At 46.2% G+C, this 14,773-nt stretch overlaps 1 protein-coding gene across 1 annotated transcript in view; it reads left to right on the top strand.

Annotated features, from left to right (window-relative positions):
• Window positions 1–1,131: 1,131 nt before the first annotated feature.
• The window catches only part of LOC107111353 (poly [ADP-ribose] polymerase 11-like), a 33,286-nt gene continuing 19,644 nt past the window's right edge, over window positions 1,132–14,773 (top strand). Inside the window, exons 1-5 of the mRNA XM_015412318.1 lie at window positions 1,132–1,254; window positions 4,486–4,606; window positions 7,537–7,612; window positions 9,541–9,613; window positions 9,699–9,829. Coding sequence (XP_015267804.1) covers window positions 1,132–1,254; window positions 4,486–4,606; window positions 7,537–7,612; window positions 9,541–9,613; window positions 9,699–9,829 — 524 coding nt within the window. The remainder of the gene's footprint in view (window positions 1,255–4,485; window positions 4,607–7,536; window positions 7,613–9,540; window positions 9,614–9,698; window positions 9,830–14,773) is intronic.

Genomic DNA, 14,773 nt, shown 5'->3' on the forward strand with positions numbered 1-14,773 from the left:
AAAGGGGGCGTGTGTGGGGGGGTGTGTGGGGGTGGGTGACTTCCATCCCTCCCCCTCCCCCTGACTCAGCCGCTGCCTTTTCAAACACAAACGTCACGGTTGGTTTCTCGCAGAGGGGGCGGCGCCGCATCAGCGCTTGTCCTTCTGGGAAGCCCGTCTCTCTCTCTGTGTGTGTGTGTGTGTGTGTGTGTGTGATGATCCCCCCCCCACCCCCCACCCCAAAGAATAGCTCGGGCGTCCCTGAAGTAAAGAGAGGGATTCTTGCCTAGCCCGGTGGGGGTGGGTCGTCACCCTGTTCCTCTGGCCCATGTGTTGCAGAGGCCGCCCTGCCAACAGAAACAGTTCGCTTGTTCTCCTTTCCAGAGGAAGGGCTTGACTGGCCAGGCAGTCCGAGGTGCTCTTAGTCTTCCCAACGGAATTTGTCGGCTGCTGATATGGAACCTTGTCCATGAAGAAGGTTCAAGACACCAGGCTTTGGGAGGCTGGGGGCCTCAGTGGGTCCAGTGTTCATGGCAACCTCTGGTGACTGACTGTGTGTGCACCCGGAAGTCCTGGCGGCCTCTGGTGACTGACCCCTACGGGGGGCCTGGAGGCTATTCAGAGAGGTGGCTGAATCAAGCCTGCCCCCGCCTCCCGACTGCTGGCCTTCCAAGGAGGTCTCCCACCCAAGTCCTTGCCAGACCTTGCTTAGCTTCTGAGATCTGACAAGGTCGGTTTTCCTGGGCTCTCCAAGTCAGGGAAAGTGCTGGTTTTTAAAGCCCTTCGTGGCCCGTGGCCCTCCTACACATTCATCTCCGTGCTCAAGCCCTCATAGAGTGCCCACTCTTAGGCTTGTCCAGGTGGTAAGAGGTCACAGGCTTCTGTGGTGTGCCCAGTAATGTGGAGGGAGACGTGAGGGTGGAACCGTGCATTACTCAGGCCCATATCCAGCTCTTCCCATACTCCTGGTAGCAGCTAGTTTAAAAAAAGTTTATATCTGCTTTTCCCTCTGTGGCATAGGTCATAAGGACTATGCAGGAACTTTACATCTCTTTTTAAGTATAGAAAATACTGAAATGTTGAAAACTGCAGACAAGTAGAAGTTTTACATGATTAGAATTATCCTCATGAAGTGTTTTACTATTTCAGGAAATGTTTCAAGGTGGTGATGAATTCCCTCAAAATGTGGCAAGTCACCTTGAGGAAATGGATACATCTGACACCCAGTGGGGCTGGTTTTACTTGGCTGAATGTGGGAAATGGCATATGTTTGAGGTATTCATTTCAATATGTAAATAGAACATACCATTCAACAATGATCATAATCCCAGTTTGCTCCTGGTGGGTGAGTGAGGCTGAAAATCTTGTCTGAAGCAGAAAACACAGTAGGCAGCCCGGTGTGTCACTGAACGTGTGTGTTCGTCAGGAGCAACATCTAGCCCAAGGTCTCCGATGAACAGAGCTGGACTGGAGTCCATTTTTCCTGGGGTCATCAAGCTTCTCTTCATAGGTTCTGGGCATGCATGTAAATATCCTCTCCCGCATTTCAGCTACTGAGGTCCAGGAATTTATTAGTAATTACAATATTATTATGCTGCAAGAAACCTGGTGCAGAGACCGTATCTATTTTCCAGATTATGTAACCTTTGTTAGTCCTGCCATACTTAGCTCCAGAGGAGGTAGACCTAAGAGTGGCCTTGCTTGTCTGGTCTCCTCTTCCCTTAGATGCTATAACCTGGAATTGATTTTAGATTTAACCATATATTAGCTGTTAAACTTGATTTGAGGCTCATCTTCTGTTCTTGTTCACTGTCTATATCCGCCCAGGTCTATCTAATGGTGATTATTCTTGTTTATGGAAAGATAATTGAGTGTAAAATGTCTTCTGTCCTACATGTTTATCCAAAGGTGCTTTCTTTGTTAACGGAGGACATGAATGCATGGATAGGCAGCATGTAGATGGTTACGGGGTTTGAAGTGTGAAGTAGTCTGTGGTAGGTATGAGAAATCTAGGCTTGGCATTTTAGCAACCACAGTTTTTCAATCAGGCCTCTCAGCAAAGCTCAGCAATGGGAGTTTCCCCGGTTTGGTGTAGTGGTTAAGTGCGCAGACTCTAATCTAGGAAAACCGGGTTTGATTCCCTGCTCCTCCACTTGTAGCTGCTGGATGACCTTGGGCAAGCCATAGTTCTGTCAGAGCTGTCCTTGAAAAAGAGCCGTTTCTGTCAGAGCTCTCTCAGCCCCACCTACCTCGCAGGGTGTCTGTTGTGGGGAGGGGAAGGGAAAGGAGTTTGTAAGCCGCTCTGAGACTCCGAGTGAAGGGCGGGGAATAAACCCAATCCTCCTCCTCTTGTTCTCTTTTGTTGTTTAAATTTTTTATTTTTTAAAAAAAGAATATAACACATCATTGCATTTCATCAACTTTTGTTACATTACATTACATATCAGAGTCCTTCTTTCAGTTGATTAAGTATCTAGTTGGTAATATTACATCATAATTATATCATAATACCAGTCTGTGGTAGAACTTTTCTATTATATTTCTAACTGATCTTCTATCCACTTATATACATTCTTCCATCTCCTTTTATGTACCTTCTCACTTTTGTTTTGCAACCTTAAACTTAAATCATCTATTCTGGCTAGTTCTAGTACTTTAATTAACAAATCTTCCCTGGTAGGTACGCTGTCCGTTTTCCATTGTCGAGCTATTAACAATCTGGCAGCCGTTATAACATAGCTAAATAAATATGCATCCTGTTCATTATACCCTTTCGGGATCATATTTAGCAGATATATCTCTGGTTTTCATGCCACGTTTTTCCCCAGACTTTCTTGGATTGCTTCCCTGACTATTCTCCAGAATTTTTGAATCTTGTTGCATTCCCACCACATATGGTAGAAAGTTCCTTTATGGACTTTACATTTCCAACATTTATCTGAGTATCCCCTATAACATTTGGCCAGCTTATCAGGTGCCCAATGCCATCTGTGGAACATCTTATACACGTTTTCTTTGTATGCTACCGCTTTCATGTATTTTACCGATTTCCATATACTTGCCCATTGTTCTTCATCTAGTCTCCCTATGTCTCTCATCCAGGTGATCATTGCAGATTTAATATCCTCATCTTGCATGAAATCCGTTAATAACAGATTATACAGTTTCTGAACTAGTTTATCATTGGAGGAGAGCCATATTTTGTCCAGTTCGTTATTTTGGTCTTCGAAACCTCTTAACATGTCTTTTTTGTATCTGTCTCTTAATGTTATCTGCTCCCACCATGACAAGTTGTTTTCCTGTCTCAAATTTTCTTCTGTTTTCAACTGATTCTTTTTGTTTAGTAGTGTTTGGTAACTTTCTCTTAAGTTCATTGTTGTTACTGAAGGTAAGATAAAAGCTTCCAATGGTGCGACCCATCTTGGAGTTCTCCTGTACCAGATCTCTTTGATTTTAGTCCAGATTTTATTTAGAGATCCTCTTAATATGTGTCTGCCAAAATATGAGTGTATCTTATCTTTCCCATACCATACATAATTTCTCAAAAAGGAGCAGCAGGCAACTCAAGCACATTTGCAGTTCAAGCCAGAAAGCTGGACGCTTTATTATAGAGTTACTGGTGAACCATAGTTGCCAGTGGGCTGCGTATTCTGTATGGGAGGCCCACACACATGTTGTAGGGGACTTCTAACATATAACAGTTGTAAGAAAACATTCAACTCTCCATTAGCTGTTTGATTTTCTTTCCTGCTTTTTTGGCCATCAAGCCACAACTGACTTACGGTGACCTCTCGTGGGGTTTCCAAGGCAAGACACGTTCAGCGGTATTCTGCGATGGCCCGCCTCTGTGATGGCAGCCCTGGACTCCCTTGGTGGCCTCCCGTCCATGGCCTGACCGGGGCCGGCCCTGCTGAGCTTCCGAGATCTGACTAGGTGGGGCTGGGCTGGGCCCTCCAGGCCAGGGCAGTGCTTGAACACCTAAACCAAACCTCGCTTCTGAGCAAGACGGCCTCCACTAGTCAGGGGCAGCTTTTTCGGGTCCTCTGCTGCATTCTCCCCCTTCTTTTTGGAGTTCACCTCCTTACAGTTGTTTTTGTGTTATTTCCACTGGAGTTTCTGTGCCCTTGTTCTTTTCATTTTGTTCTTGTCACTTCAGTTCTTAACATATAAATATAGTGTTAAATAAATAATGCAAACTGTTTAGTCGAAGTTAATTTGGATAATTGCAGAGTAGGGATGGGTTTCCCCTTGGGGCAGAGGTTGGGGAAGAGGCTGGTGTGGAGCATATGTAGCAGAAGTGGACATGAACTCACCTCCGCTCTCAAGAAGTGGCATTGAATGCGTCTCTCATGCAGGAGGGCAGTAGCATTGTAGTCCTACGCTGCAAGGCTGTTGGAAGAAGTACTGTGATCAAGTATGTGTAGTATGCTAAAATGTTATTTACAGACTAAGTGTTAAGGCCCTAGTATAAGATCTTTCACAACGTGTTGTCTGCTTATTTTGAAGACTGATTCCAGTACTCACTGTTCAGTTAGCACAGAAGACATTGAAAGGAGCTTCAAAATGAATCCACAGGACTCTGTTTGCTTCACAACTGCAAAATTTACCTACAGATTAGACTTTTCAGGTATATGTCTGTATTTATACCTTTACAGGTTGTGGGAGGTTGTCAGCAACCGACGTTGAGGGGCTGAACCAAAACTGGCACGATTGGGAGGATCTTGCTTGTACTGTGGCCGTCTACTTGGTGTGTACGATTGTTAACCACACCTAAGCCTTTTGCTGCAGCTAACAAAAACTATCTTATCTTGTTTTTCTTTACTTGAAAAATGAATGTCCATATCACACAAGAGGGAACACCCACTGGAAAAGATTTAGACGTGGCTTATTTAGATATTTATACCCAGCCGTGTTCCCCCAGTGAGGACCAAAGCAGTTTACAGAACCGTTTCCCCCTCTGCCGTTTTATCCTCCTGACCAACCAGAGCTTGCCCCCTGGGCAACAGAGTGTAACTGGGCTCCTTTCCCCCTTTGACGCAGCTCCTTTCTTTTCTAAGCGCACCGCCTTCCGTTTGGCCCCTCCCCTGTGGCTCTCCTCTTTCTTTGTTGACCGTACCCTTTCCCATTTTCCATGTTTGTTGAGTGCAGTCTGTTTACAATTCCACAGAAACAATCCTAGACACTTTTGTTCCCTCATCACTCCCATTCTGATTCGTAAGACATTTACACCCATGGAATAATTTCCGCTATTCTTTGTGATAAAGTTGACTGTTACTTTTCATTGTAAAGTTGTCTACAATTCTAACTATTAGTCTTTATAAAAAATTTAGAGTTCAGTCAGGCTCCTTTAAGATCAACAAAGGTTTGTTCATGGTATAAGCTTTCGTGTGCAAGGCACACTTTTTCAAATACATTGGAATGGAAGGTAACAGTCCAAACGTATAGACAGAGGCTGAACAGCCAATTAACATGTACCTGATGTTTATGATATGCAAAGTAAAAAACTAAATAACAAGTTACGCTTATAAGGTCAACAGTTGTAACGCAATAAATGTGTCAAAATAACAAATGTCTAAAGGTTTTTTTTCTGATTGTGGGAAGTTACATAATCTTAATTATCTCCTCTGAGGCCCGGAGGGCACTTAACAGCGTATTTTGAGCTGGATGCAATGTTGTCAGCAGTCATCCCAATATTCCTTGCATTCAGTATTCTAATATACTCTTCTGAAAAAGAAATACACTAAAAGAAGGACTATAAATCCTCTGTATTTCAATGTATTTCTTTTTCAGAAGAGTATATTAGAATGCCGAATGCAAGGAATATTGCGATGTCTGCTGACAACGTTACACCCAGCTCAAAATACTCTGTTAAGTGCCCTCCACACCTGAGAGGAGATAATTAAGATTATGTAACTTCCCACAATTAGAAAAAACACCTTTAGACATTTATCTGCTATTTTGACATATTTATTGCTTTACAACTGTTGACCTTATAACCCTAACTTGTTATTTAGTTTTTCACTTTGCATATCATAAACATCATCATGGTACATGTTAATTTGCGGTTAAGTCCCTGTCTATAAGTTTAGAACCTCATCTACCATTCCCGTGTATTTGAAAAAGTGGGCCTTGCACATGAAAGCTTGAAATAAACCTTCGTTGGTCTTAAAGGTGCCTGACTGGACTCTAAATTTGTTCTACTGCTTCAGACCAACATGGCTGACCATCTGGATCTGTTAGTCTCTGTATTCCTGTTTCTGTTGTATCTCTCACACCCTGAGCAACTCGCCAGCAGCAGAGCCTTGCGTCCTTATAGAGACAGCATGGTTGTCTGCCTTGCTTGCATGGAAACTCCCAAATCCTTTTCTGTTCCCCTCCTTGTTATTGCTGGCACAGCTGACACATGTCAGTAAGCGCTCCTGCAGCTCCAACTAACCAAAAGAGCACATTGAATTTCGTACATGTGGGACAGACAGGGATGACAAGAGGGGCCCTGCAGTGGGAAGGGGTAATTGGTGAAAACTGCCAGTTTAGTCTGGATCCAAACCATAAAAATCACAGAACTTATTTAACATTAACAAAACTTCAAACAGAAATGCACTGTGCTCATTTTGACAAATACGAATCTTCATTTCTAGAATAGACAGCATTTTAAAGAACAATGTGCTTAAGGCCTAATGATCCAAAGATTGTGCAGGCTTTCCAGTTCGCTAGAACTTTTCATCAGTCTGGATATTAGAAAATTATAAAAGAGGTGGGAGTGGGTGGGAAGATGTTTCAGGCCATGAATTTCGAGATCTGTTCTTGCCCTGCTCATTCATGTGTTAGTGCAGGCAGGCAGGCAAGCAGGTTGGTGTCAGGTTGCTCCTAGTTCCTTTGACCAAGGAAAAACAAATGTTGTTTCTCCACTGAAATTACAAAGGCCAGCAGGTGCCTTAGACACCGAGCATGTTTAACAGACCCCTTGTAGGATAAGAGATGAGAGTGAAGGAATTGATTAGTCATTGTATTAAGAATTCTGGAGGCAAACGTAAGGTGACGCGTGGAGGTCTACACCAGTCAAAGCTGAACTGGGCAGTTTTGCCTCTGGGAACTGGCCTAAGATTGCCCAGCAAGCACCCGTGGCCGGGTGGGGATTCAAACCGGGGTCTCCCAAGTATATGATGCCCTGATCGTGATGAAGCTGAGCAAGTGCTTGGATGGAAGACCAGCTGGGAACCTGTGCCTGCTCTCAGCTGACCGATGGGCTCTGAAGGAACGGAGCATATGTGTTGCATTAGGGAAGGACAGAGTACAGCGTATCGTTGGTGACTAGAAGGTGGTAACGAGCTGAAATGGAGTGTTTTTTGTAGTGTTCCTTAATCCGCCTTCAGTCTTTTATGGCAGCAGTTAAATTCAAAGAGAGAGGTGCAATTTCACTTTAATGGGCACGTTTTTCAACAGATATATAGCATAATTTGGGGGTAATAACTTTTGTATGGTACAGCTCTGAAAAGCTGTCCTTGACAAAGTGTGGTCCGTTTTCCAGGCCTTGACTAACTTTGATTTGATACATAGGGATGAAGCAGACTAACCTAACAACTGGAAAACAACGTCCCATAAAACGAGCTCCATTTTCCATCACTGCTTTCAGGTAGAGTGAATTGAGCTTTCCTTGTTCCCCTCTTCGCACGTCTCTTGAAGTGCACAAGATAGCCGGCCTGGGGAAGCTAGACTTTCATGCTTCGTACAGGACCAGATCCAAAGGCAGACATCTTGCAATATCTTAATACAATTTATAAAATATCTGAGAAGGGAAAATATTTATCCTTTGTTTTGCACCACTGAAAAGAAAATTAAACAGTGCCACTTTAACAGATCAATACATTTATTCTGGCTTTTGTGAGCCAGCGCTCCCTTCCGCAGAGGTCTGAGGTCTGCTGAAAAGCATCTGCTGAAGCCGCCGGGTCCTCCTAAGCCTGGCCGCCGGGCCCTCAAGGTCAGTGGCATCCACTCAGGCTGGCAGAGGCACTCCAGAGTCCCCGGCAGAGGCCTGGGGATTGCACCCGGCTTTCCCACTAAGTCACAGCCCCAAATTCGTGATGACTCTGAAAAAGGTGCCGCTGGACTTCTGTTTGATTTTGTTGCAGCAGAGTAACATGGCTCTTCCTCCCCCCCCCCGGAGTGATTACCACTGAAAGCAGTTCCAGTAGTTTTGAAGTCTGCTTGACACCTCTGGACGCAATCCACCCGCAAGCTTTCTTGCTCCCGCCCCATTCAGTGGGAGCGGAACAGCAGCGCACAGCCGCGCACCCCTTCCTTGCTTCACTCCACCCGTGGGATGGTTGCGCAAGCAAGCAACGGAGCTTTGCCTTATAAATAAATAAAGATCAGTACATTTAATGGGATTTTCTTCTAATTTGTCTTTGAATCACTAGGTGAACTACACGGCTAGCTTCAGTCTTGCTTTTTGAAAAAAACAAGGCAGACGTTACTTTCCAGTCTGTTTTGGGACACTTCTCTGGGTGTTCAAGGTTGCTTCCGCACAGAGGCGGGGGTGTGTGTGCAGCGTTCAGGGGCACAGCAGCAGGTGAGCCGCCAGCTGCGTGCCCCATCCCTAGACGGCTCCTTGCTGACGCAGCCCCATCTCCCCCCCTTTCTCTCTCCACCATGACAACAGTCAGCCACACTGCCCACCCCCAGCCTTGGCCGTCCCCCCTCCCAGCTAAGTCCTGGGGCAAAGCTGTGCAGCCAAGAATGCTTTCTCCCCAGATGGGCTGTGAGCAAAGTCTCCACGCATCCCCCCCCCACACCCTTGGGTTTCTGGACAGGTGTGCATATGCTTTTGATACAGCACTCTTCAGACCTCCCGCCTGTTCAATTCATGGCTACATTCCAGCCATGGGAGTCATCCCACCAAGTTTCACTTATGCCTGTGAAGCCCCATGTTTCTTTCAAGTTGCTGTCCTTTATAAGAGCTCCCATTCTCTCTCCAAGGGAACTGTTTTCCTTTTTCTCTCAGATATGCCCTGATCCACACCCTCTACCCCATTCCCAAGATAGACCTGAACGTACACTGGTTCTTCTGTCTGTGGTGGGACGAGGCAGCCCACCTAGCTAAGGACTGCTGCAACTGTGGCCCCATCCAGGCATTCTGCCGTAGCCCTTCCCTCTCCGCCGCCCATACCACTATGTTGTGAGCTCTAAAGGCCACCAGTTGTGGTGTCGGCTGTGCATTTGGAGGCCCCTGTTCTTCTGGGAGGTCATTTGCGTAGAGGGGAAGGGTCTGCATTGCTTCCAGAGGGCACTCTTGCAGTGCTGGTTCCTGGTGCAGGTGAAACCTTACGTTCCTGGATGGTTCTCACTGATTTTGTCCCTGGAAAATGCTGTAAATGGTTTAAAGAATGCAGTTCCAAGGATGTGCCAGCAGCTCTAACATATAGCCTTAATTTAAACTTATTTATTGGAGCAGAACATTAGCTTCAGTGGGGATCGTCTGGTCTTTAAGATCTCTTTATAATATTGGAGGGGAATGTTTAATAGGAAGTGATAATGTGTTTATTTCTTCTTTTGTACTTAAAGTTATGTCTGTGAAAACCAGTCAATCCCTATACCTTCACACTGGGAGGATGTAAACCCTGAAGAACCTTACCAGGTAAGCCTTTAGCAGAATCTATTGAGTGTGTTGAAAAGAACCGTTAATGGATTTCAGTGAAGATTTACTGATGTCTCTCTTTCAGCTTATTCCTTTGCAAAAGCAGACAAATGAGTATAAAGAAGTTGCTAGTCTTTTTGCGAAAACAATGGAAGGCAGTCGGATTAAAAGAATACAGAGAATTCAGAATCTAGACTTGTGGGAATTTTTTTGCAGGTAAGGCAGTTTCCAGTGTGATTTTTGGGCTAAACACCCCAAATGGAATCATTGTATGCTTTGAAAAGCCTATTATTGTTTACATTGGTCTAAGTTTTCAGGCATAAAATGCCTGCTCATTAAATTGACCTGGACAGCCCAGACTAGCTTGATCTCGTCAGATCTTGGAAGCCAAGCAGGGTCAGCCCTGGCTAGTATTGGGGTGGGAGACCTCCAGGGAAGACCAGGGCCGTGACACGGAGGGCAGGCCATGGCAAGGGACCTCTGAACTTGGAAACTCCATAGGGTCACCTCAGTCCACTGTTGCCCAAGGGCCACGTGCCCTCAGGAATGCGCATGCCTGCGGTTTACTTGTCTCTCCCCCCCCCCCCACCTCCCTGCTAGCATCCCTGAAGAGGGCACTTAATAGAACGCCCTTCCGGTGTGCCTTATCCTCTTCTGCCCTCCCAGGCGGCAGTCGGCTCAGCTGAGTGGGATGGGGAAATGCTGCTTGTGAGAATGCCGCGTGGGTTCTTTAGCCCAAGTGGTGGTGGGCAGTGGCCGCCGTGTGTCCATGGTAGCCTGTAGGTTGGAACTGGACAGGTGGCTCAGTGCAAGAAGACGCCAGGTTACAGCAGCTGCACAGAGAGAGCCCAATGCGAAGGCCATTTAAAGCTGGAGCCCTGAGGGAACACGTAGCTGAGGCTGGTGCTGGGTCTTCTCTTGTGCTGTGGCTGAAGAGAAGCTGAAAGACTTCGTGTTCCCCTGAAGAAGCCTGTTGGCAAAATATGTAGGGAATTTTCACTGAATAATAAAATATATTTTTCCTTTACTTGCACCATCGGCCTTGGCCTTATTTTTAACCTCTTAGTGACTGGTGCAGCCCGTTTATTTTCTCCTTGCATGCAGTAATGCTGGACAGATTGACACCTTCACCACACCTCTAGGATACTGGTTTAGCACAGATAGCGAAGCAGTCCTGTGGTCCTGTTATGGTGTAGCTGTAAGCTGCTCACTGTGTTTTGCCCTTGGAGAAGTAACAGAAAAAATTACTTAAAAAAAACAAATTGAGACCGTACAAATAGCACCGGCTGCCAGTCTCAGAGCAGAATGCTGACAACACCGCATATACATGAAAAGAGCCAGTCCACACATAGTGCGCTAGCCCCACCGGGGGGCCCTGCGCATGTGCACTTCCACACAGACACACTGGAACATGGAGTAGTCCAACACAGCCTACTCAAAGGACTGCGAGGCAAGCGGCAGAGGTCGTGTGGGTGCCACCCTACAGGAATCCCTGCAAGTGGTGAGCAGGCTCACTGGGAAGGAGGAGAGGCATCATGTGCATGTCTCTCTGCCACCTCCACGGATAACCTGACAGGGGAAGTCTTAGAGGAAACTTGCAGCCTCTCCCAAAGAGGTGTTTAGGGCCTAAAGGGAGAACAATATCTCCAGTAGAAGAGAGAACTTCTGGCAAGGCAAATACAGCAGGCATGGTGGATAGAGTGTCAGACTAGGATTTAGGAGACCGAAGTTGAATATCCCCACTCTGCCATGGTAGCTTGCTGGGTGACCTTAGATCTCTCACTCTCTCAACTTAGCCTACCTCGCAGGGTTGTGAGGGTAAAATTGAGGAGGCAAGGATGGAAAGGAACAAAAACTATTGAGGCAGACTCAGCATGGGTTCTGTAAGGGAAGATCTTGTCTCACTAATCTGTTAGTGTTCTTTGAGGGGGTGAACAAACATGTGGACAAGGGGGACCCAATAGATATTGTTTACCTTGACTTCCAGAAAGCTTTTGATAAAGTTCCTCATCAAAGGCTCCTAAGTAAGCTCAAAAATCACGGGATAAAAGGACAAGTCCTTTTGTGGATCAAAAACTGGCTAATTAATAGGAAACAGAGAGTGAGTATAAATGGGCAATTTTCTCAGTGGAGGGGGGTAAGCAGTGGGGTACCGCAGGGATCAGTACTCGGTCCGATGCTTTTTAACTTGTTCATTAATGATTTGGTGTTGGGAGTAAGCAGTGAAGTGGCTAAATTTGCGGATGATACAAAGTTGTTCAGGGTGGTGAAAACCAGGGAGGATTGTGAGGCACTCCAAAGGGATCTGTCAAGGATGGGCAAGTGGGCGTCAACATGGCAAATGGGGTTCAGTGTGGCCAAGTGCAAGGTGATGCACATCGGAGCCAAAAATCCTAACTATAAATACACGTTGAAGGGGTCTGAACTGGCAGAGACTGACCAAGAGAGAGATCTTGGAGTTGTAGTAGATAACTCACCGAAATTGTCGAGACAGTGTGCGACTGCAGTAATAAAGGCCAATGCTATGCTGGGGTTTATTAGGAATGGAATTGGAAACAGATCAGCTAATATAATGTCCCTATATAAATCAATGGTGCAACCTCATTTGGAGTACTGTGTACAGTTCTGGTCACCACACCCCAAAAAGGATATTATAGCTTTGGAAAAAGTGCAGAAAAGGGCAACTCGAATGATAAAAGGCTTGGGACACTTTCCCTATGAGGAAAGGTTAAAGCGCTTGGGGCCCTTTAGCTTGTAGAAACGATGGCTGAGGGGTGACATGATCGAGGTTTATAAGATTATGCATGGGATAGAGCAGGTAGAGAAAGAGGTACTTTTCTCCCTTTCTCACAATACAAGAACTCGTGGGCACTCCATGAAATTGCTGAGCGGTCGGGTTAGAACGGATAAAAGGAAGTACTTCTTCACCCAAAGAGTGATTAACACATGGAATTCACTGCCACAGGAAGTGGTGGCGGCTAGAAGCATGGACGGCTTCAAGAGGGAATTAGATAAGCATATGGAGCAGAGGTCCATCGGTGACTATTAGCCACAAGGTATAGATAGGGACTCTGGGGCAAGTGATGCTCTGTATTCTTGGTGCTGGGGGGGGGGCAACAGTGGGAGGGCTTCTAGTGTCCTGGCCCCACTGATGGACCTCCTGATGGCACCTGGTGTTTCTGGCCACTGTGTGACACAGAGTGTTGGACTGGAGGGGCCATTGGCCTGATCCAACATTGGCTTTTCTTATGTTCTTATGATGGCAATTCGGCTCCATTATATCCTATGGGCCATTGAAGTCAATGGCGAAAACATAAGGTATATTCTGGGGGCTGGGGGGAGGGAGTTTGAGGGAGAGGCTCCAAACTTGCAGGTTAGCTGCAGGAGCCCTCTCCCCAAGATACCAATCACGTTTGAAGAACATTGGACCAGGGGGTCCAATTCTTTGGGCCCTCAAACAGGTTGCCCCCATCCCCTCCATTGTTCTCTATGGAGGGGAAAGCAATAAGGCTAATTTAATCTTTTGGGTCAGCTGCAATCTTATTGGCCACTAAACAGGAGGTGGAGGCAGGACTGGATCCCATAACTCCAGCATTGCGGAATAGTCTTTCAGTCATCCAGCCAACTGGGTGCACATAAAAGGACTCTCATCTTGGGTTATTAGGGATTCTCCACTGGCCATGGCGACCAAAGTCATTCTATACGAGGACATTAGGGCAAGGCTTTGGGGCTGTGAAGCAGCATAAGCTCTGCATGCTGTAGCTCCCCAGTTCCAACCCGGCCTGAGAAGAGTCCCAACCCCTTAAGGCACAACTGAGGTTTTGTACCATCAGCCTGACCAGTGGGGCCAGGCTGCTCATGCTGGTTGTCTTGCCTTGGGCTGCCTTTCATTTTATTCCTGTCCAGACAGACTTTCATCAGGTTAATGAGTTTAGTTATACTTGCTGTTAATAATCTCAGCAACCATTGCTCTCCATCTACACCACCCTTCTATGGTGCAACTCTCCCTTCTCTGGGTGTGCAACCAACAGGGTAAGAATCATAGAATCATAGAACGTTAGAGTTGGAAGGGGCCTTGCAGGTCATCTAGTCCAACCCCCCGCACTCTGCAGGAGCAGAGCCGAAAGATAGCCCTACATACCTACAACATACCCAAAAGAGGGTCGTCCAGCCTTCGCTTGAAAACATCCAGCGAAGGAGCATCCTCCCAAGGCAGACTGTTCCACTGCTCAACCACTCTTACAGTTAGGAAGTTTCTCCTGATATTTAGCCGGTAATGACTCCCATGTAATTTCCACCCATTAGCTCTAGTCTTGCAATCCGAAGCAAGCGAGAATAGATCTGCTCCATCTTCTACATGACAACCCTTCAAATATTTGAAGACTGCAATCATGTCCCCTCTAAGCCTTCTCTTTCCCAGGCTAAATATACCCAACTCTTTCAGCCTTTCCTCATAAGACTTGGACTCCAACCCTCTCACCATCCTGGTTGCCCTTTTCTGGACACGCTCGAGCTTGTCAACATCCTTCCTAAAGTGTGGTGCCCAAAACTGGACACAGTACTCCAGGTGAGGCCTGACCATAGCAGCATAGAGCGGAACTACCACCTCCCGTGATCTGGACACAATGCTTCTGTTCATGCCTCCTAAGATTGCATTCGCTTTCTTCACAGCCACATCGCCCTGCAGGCTCATGTTTAGCTTGTGATCAAGCAGAACACCTAGATCCCTTTCACATGTGCTGCTGTCAAGCCAAGTCCCTCCCATTCTATATCTATGCCTTTGATTTTTTGTACCTAAGTGTAGGACTTTGCACTTATCTCTATTGAAATTCATTTTATTTGTCTCAGCCCGCTGTTCTAGCCTATCTAGATCATTTTGAATCCTGACTCTGTCTTCTTCAGAATTAGCAATCCCACCTAGCTTTGTGTCATCTGCAAATTTGATAAGCATCCCCTCTATGTCTTCCTCCAGGTCATTTATAAAAACATTGAACAACACCGGGCCTAGGACCAAGCCCTGCGGCACTCCACTCGAGACTTCCCTCCACATAGACGCAGAGCCATTTACGAGCACTTGTTGGCTACGATTTTTCAACCAACCATGAATCCATCCAACGGTTGCACCATCCAGCCCACACTTAACCAGCTTCTCCGGTGTTC

The sequence above is a fragment of the Gekko japonicus genome, unplaced genomic scaffold (genome assembly GCF_001447785.1).
Source record: "Gekko japonicus isolate JY-2015 unplaced genomic scaffold, Gekko_japonicus_V1.1 scaffold3631, whole genome shotgun sequence".
NCBI lineage: Eukaryota > Metazoa > Chordata > Lepidosauria > Squamata > Gekkonidae > Gekko > Gekko japonicus.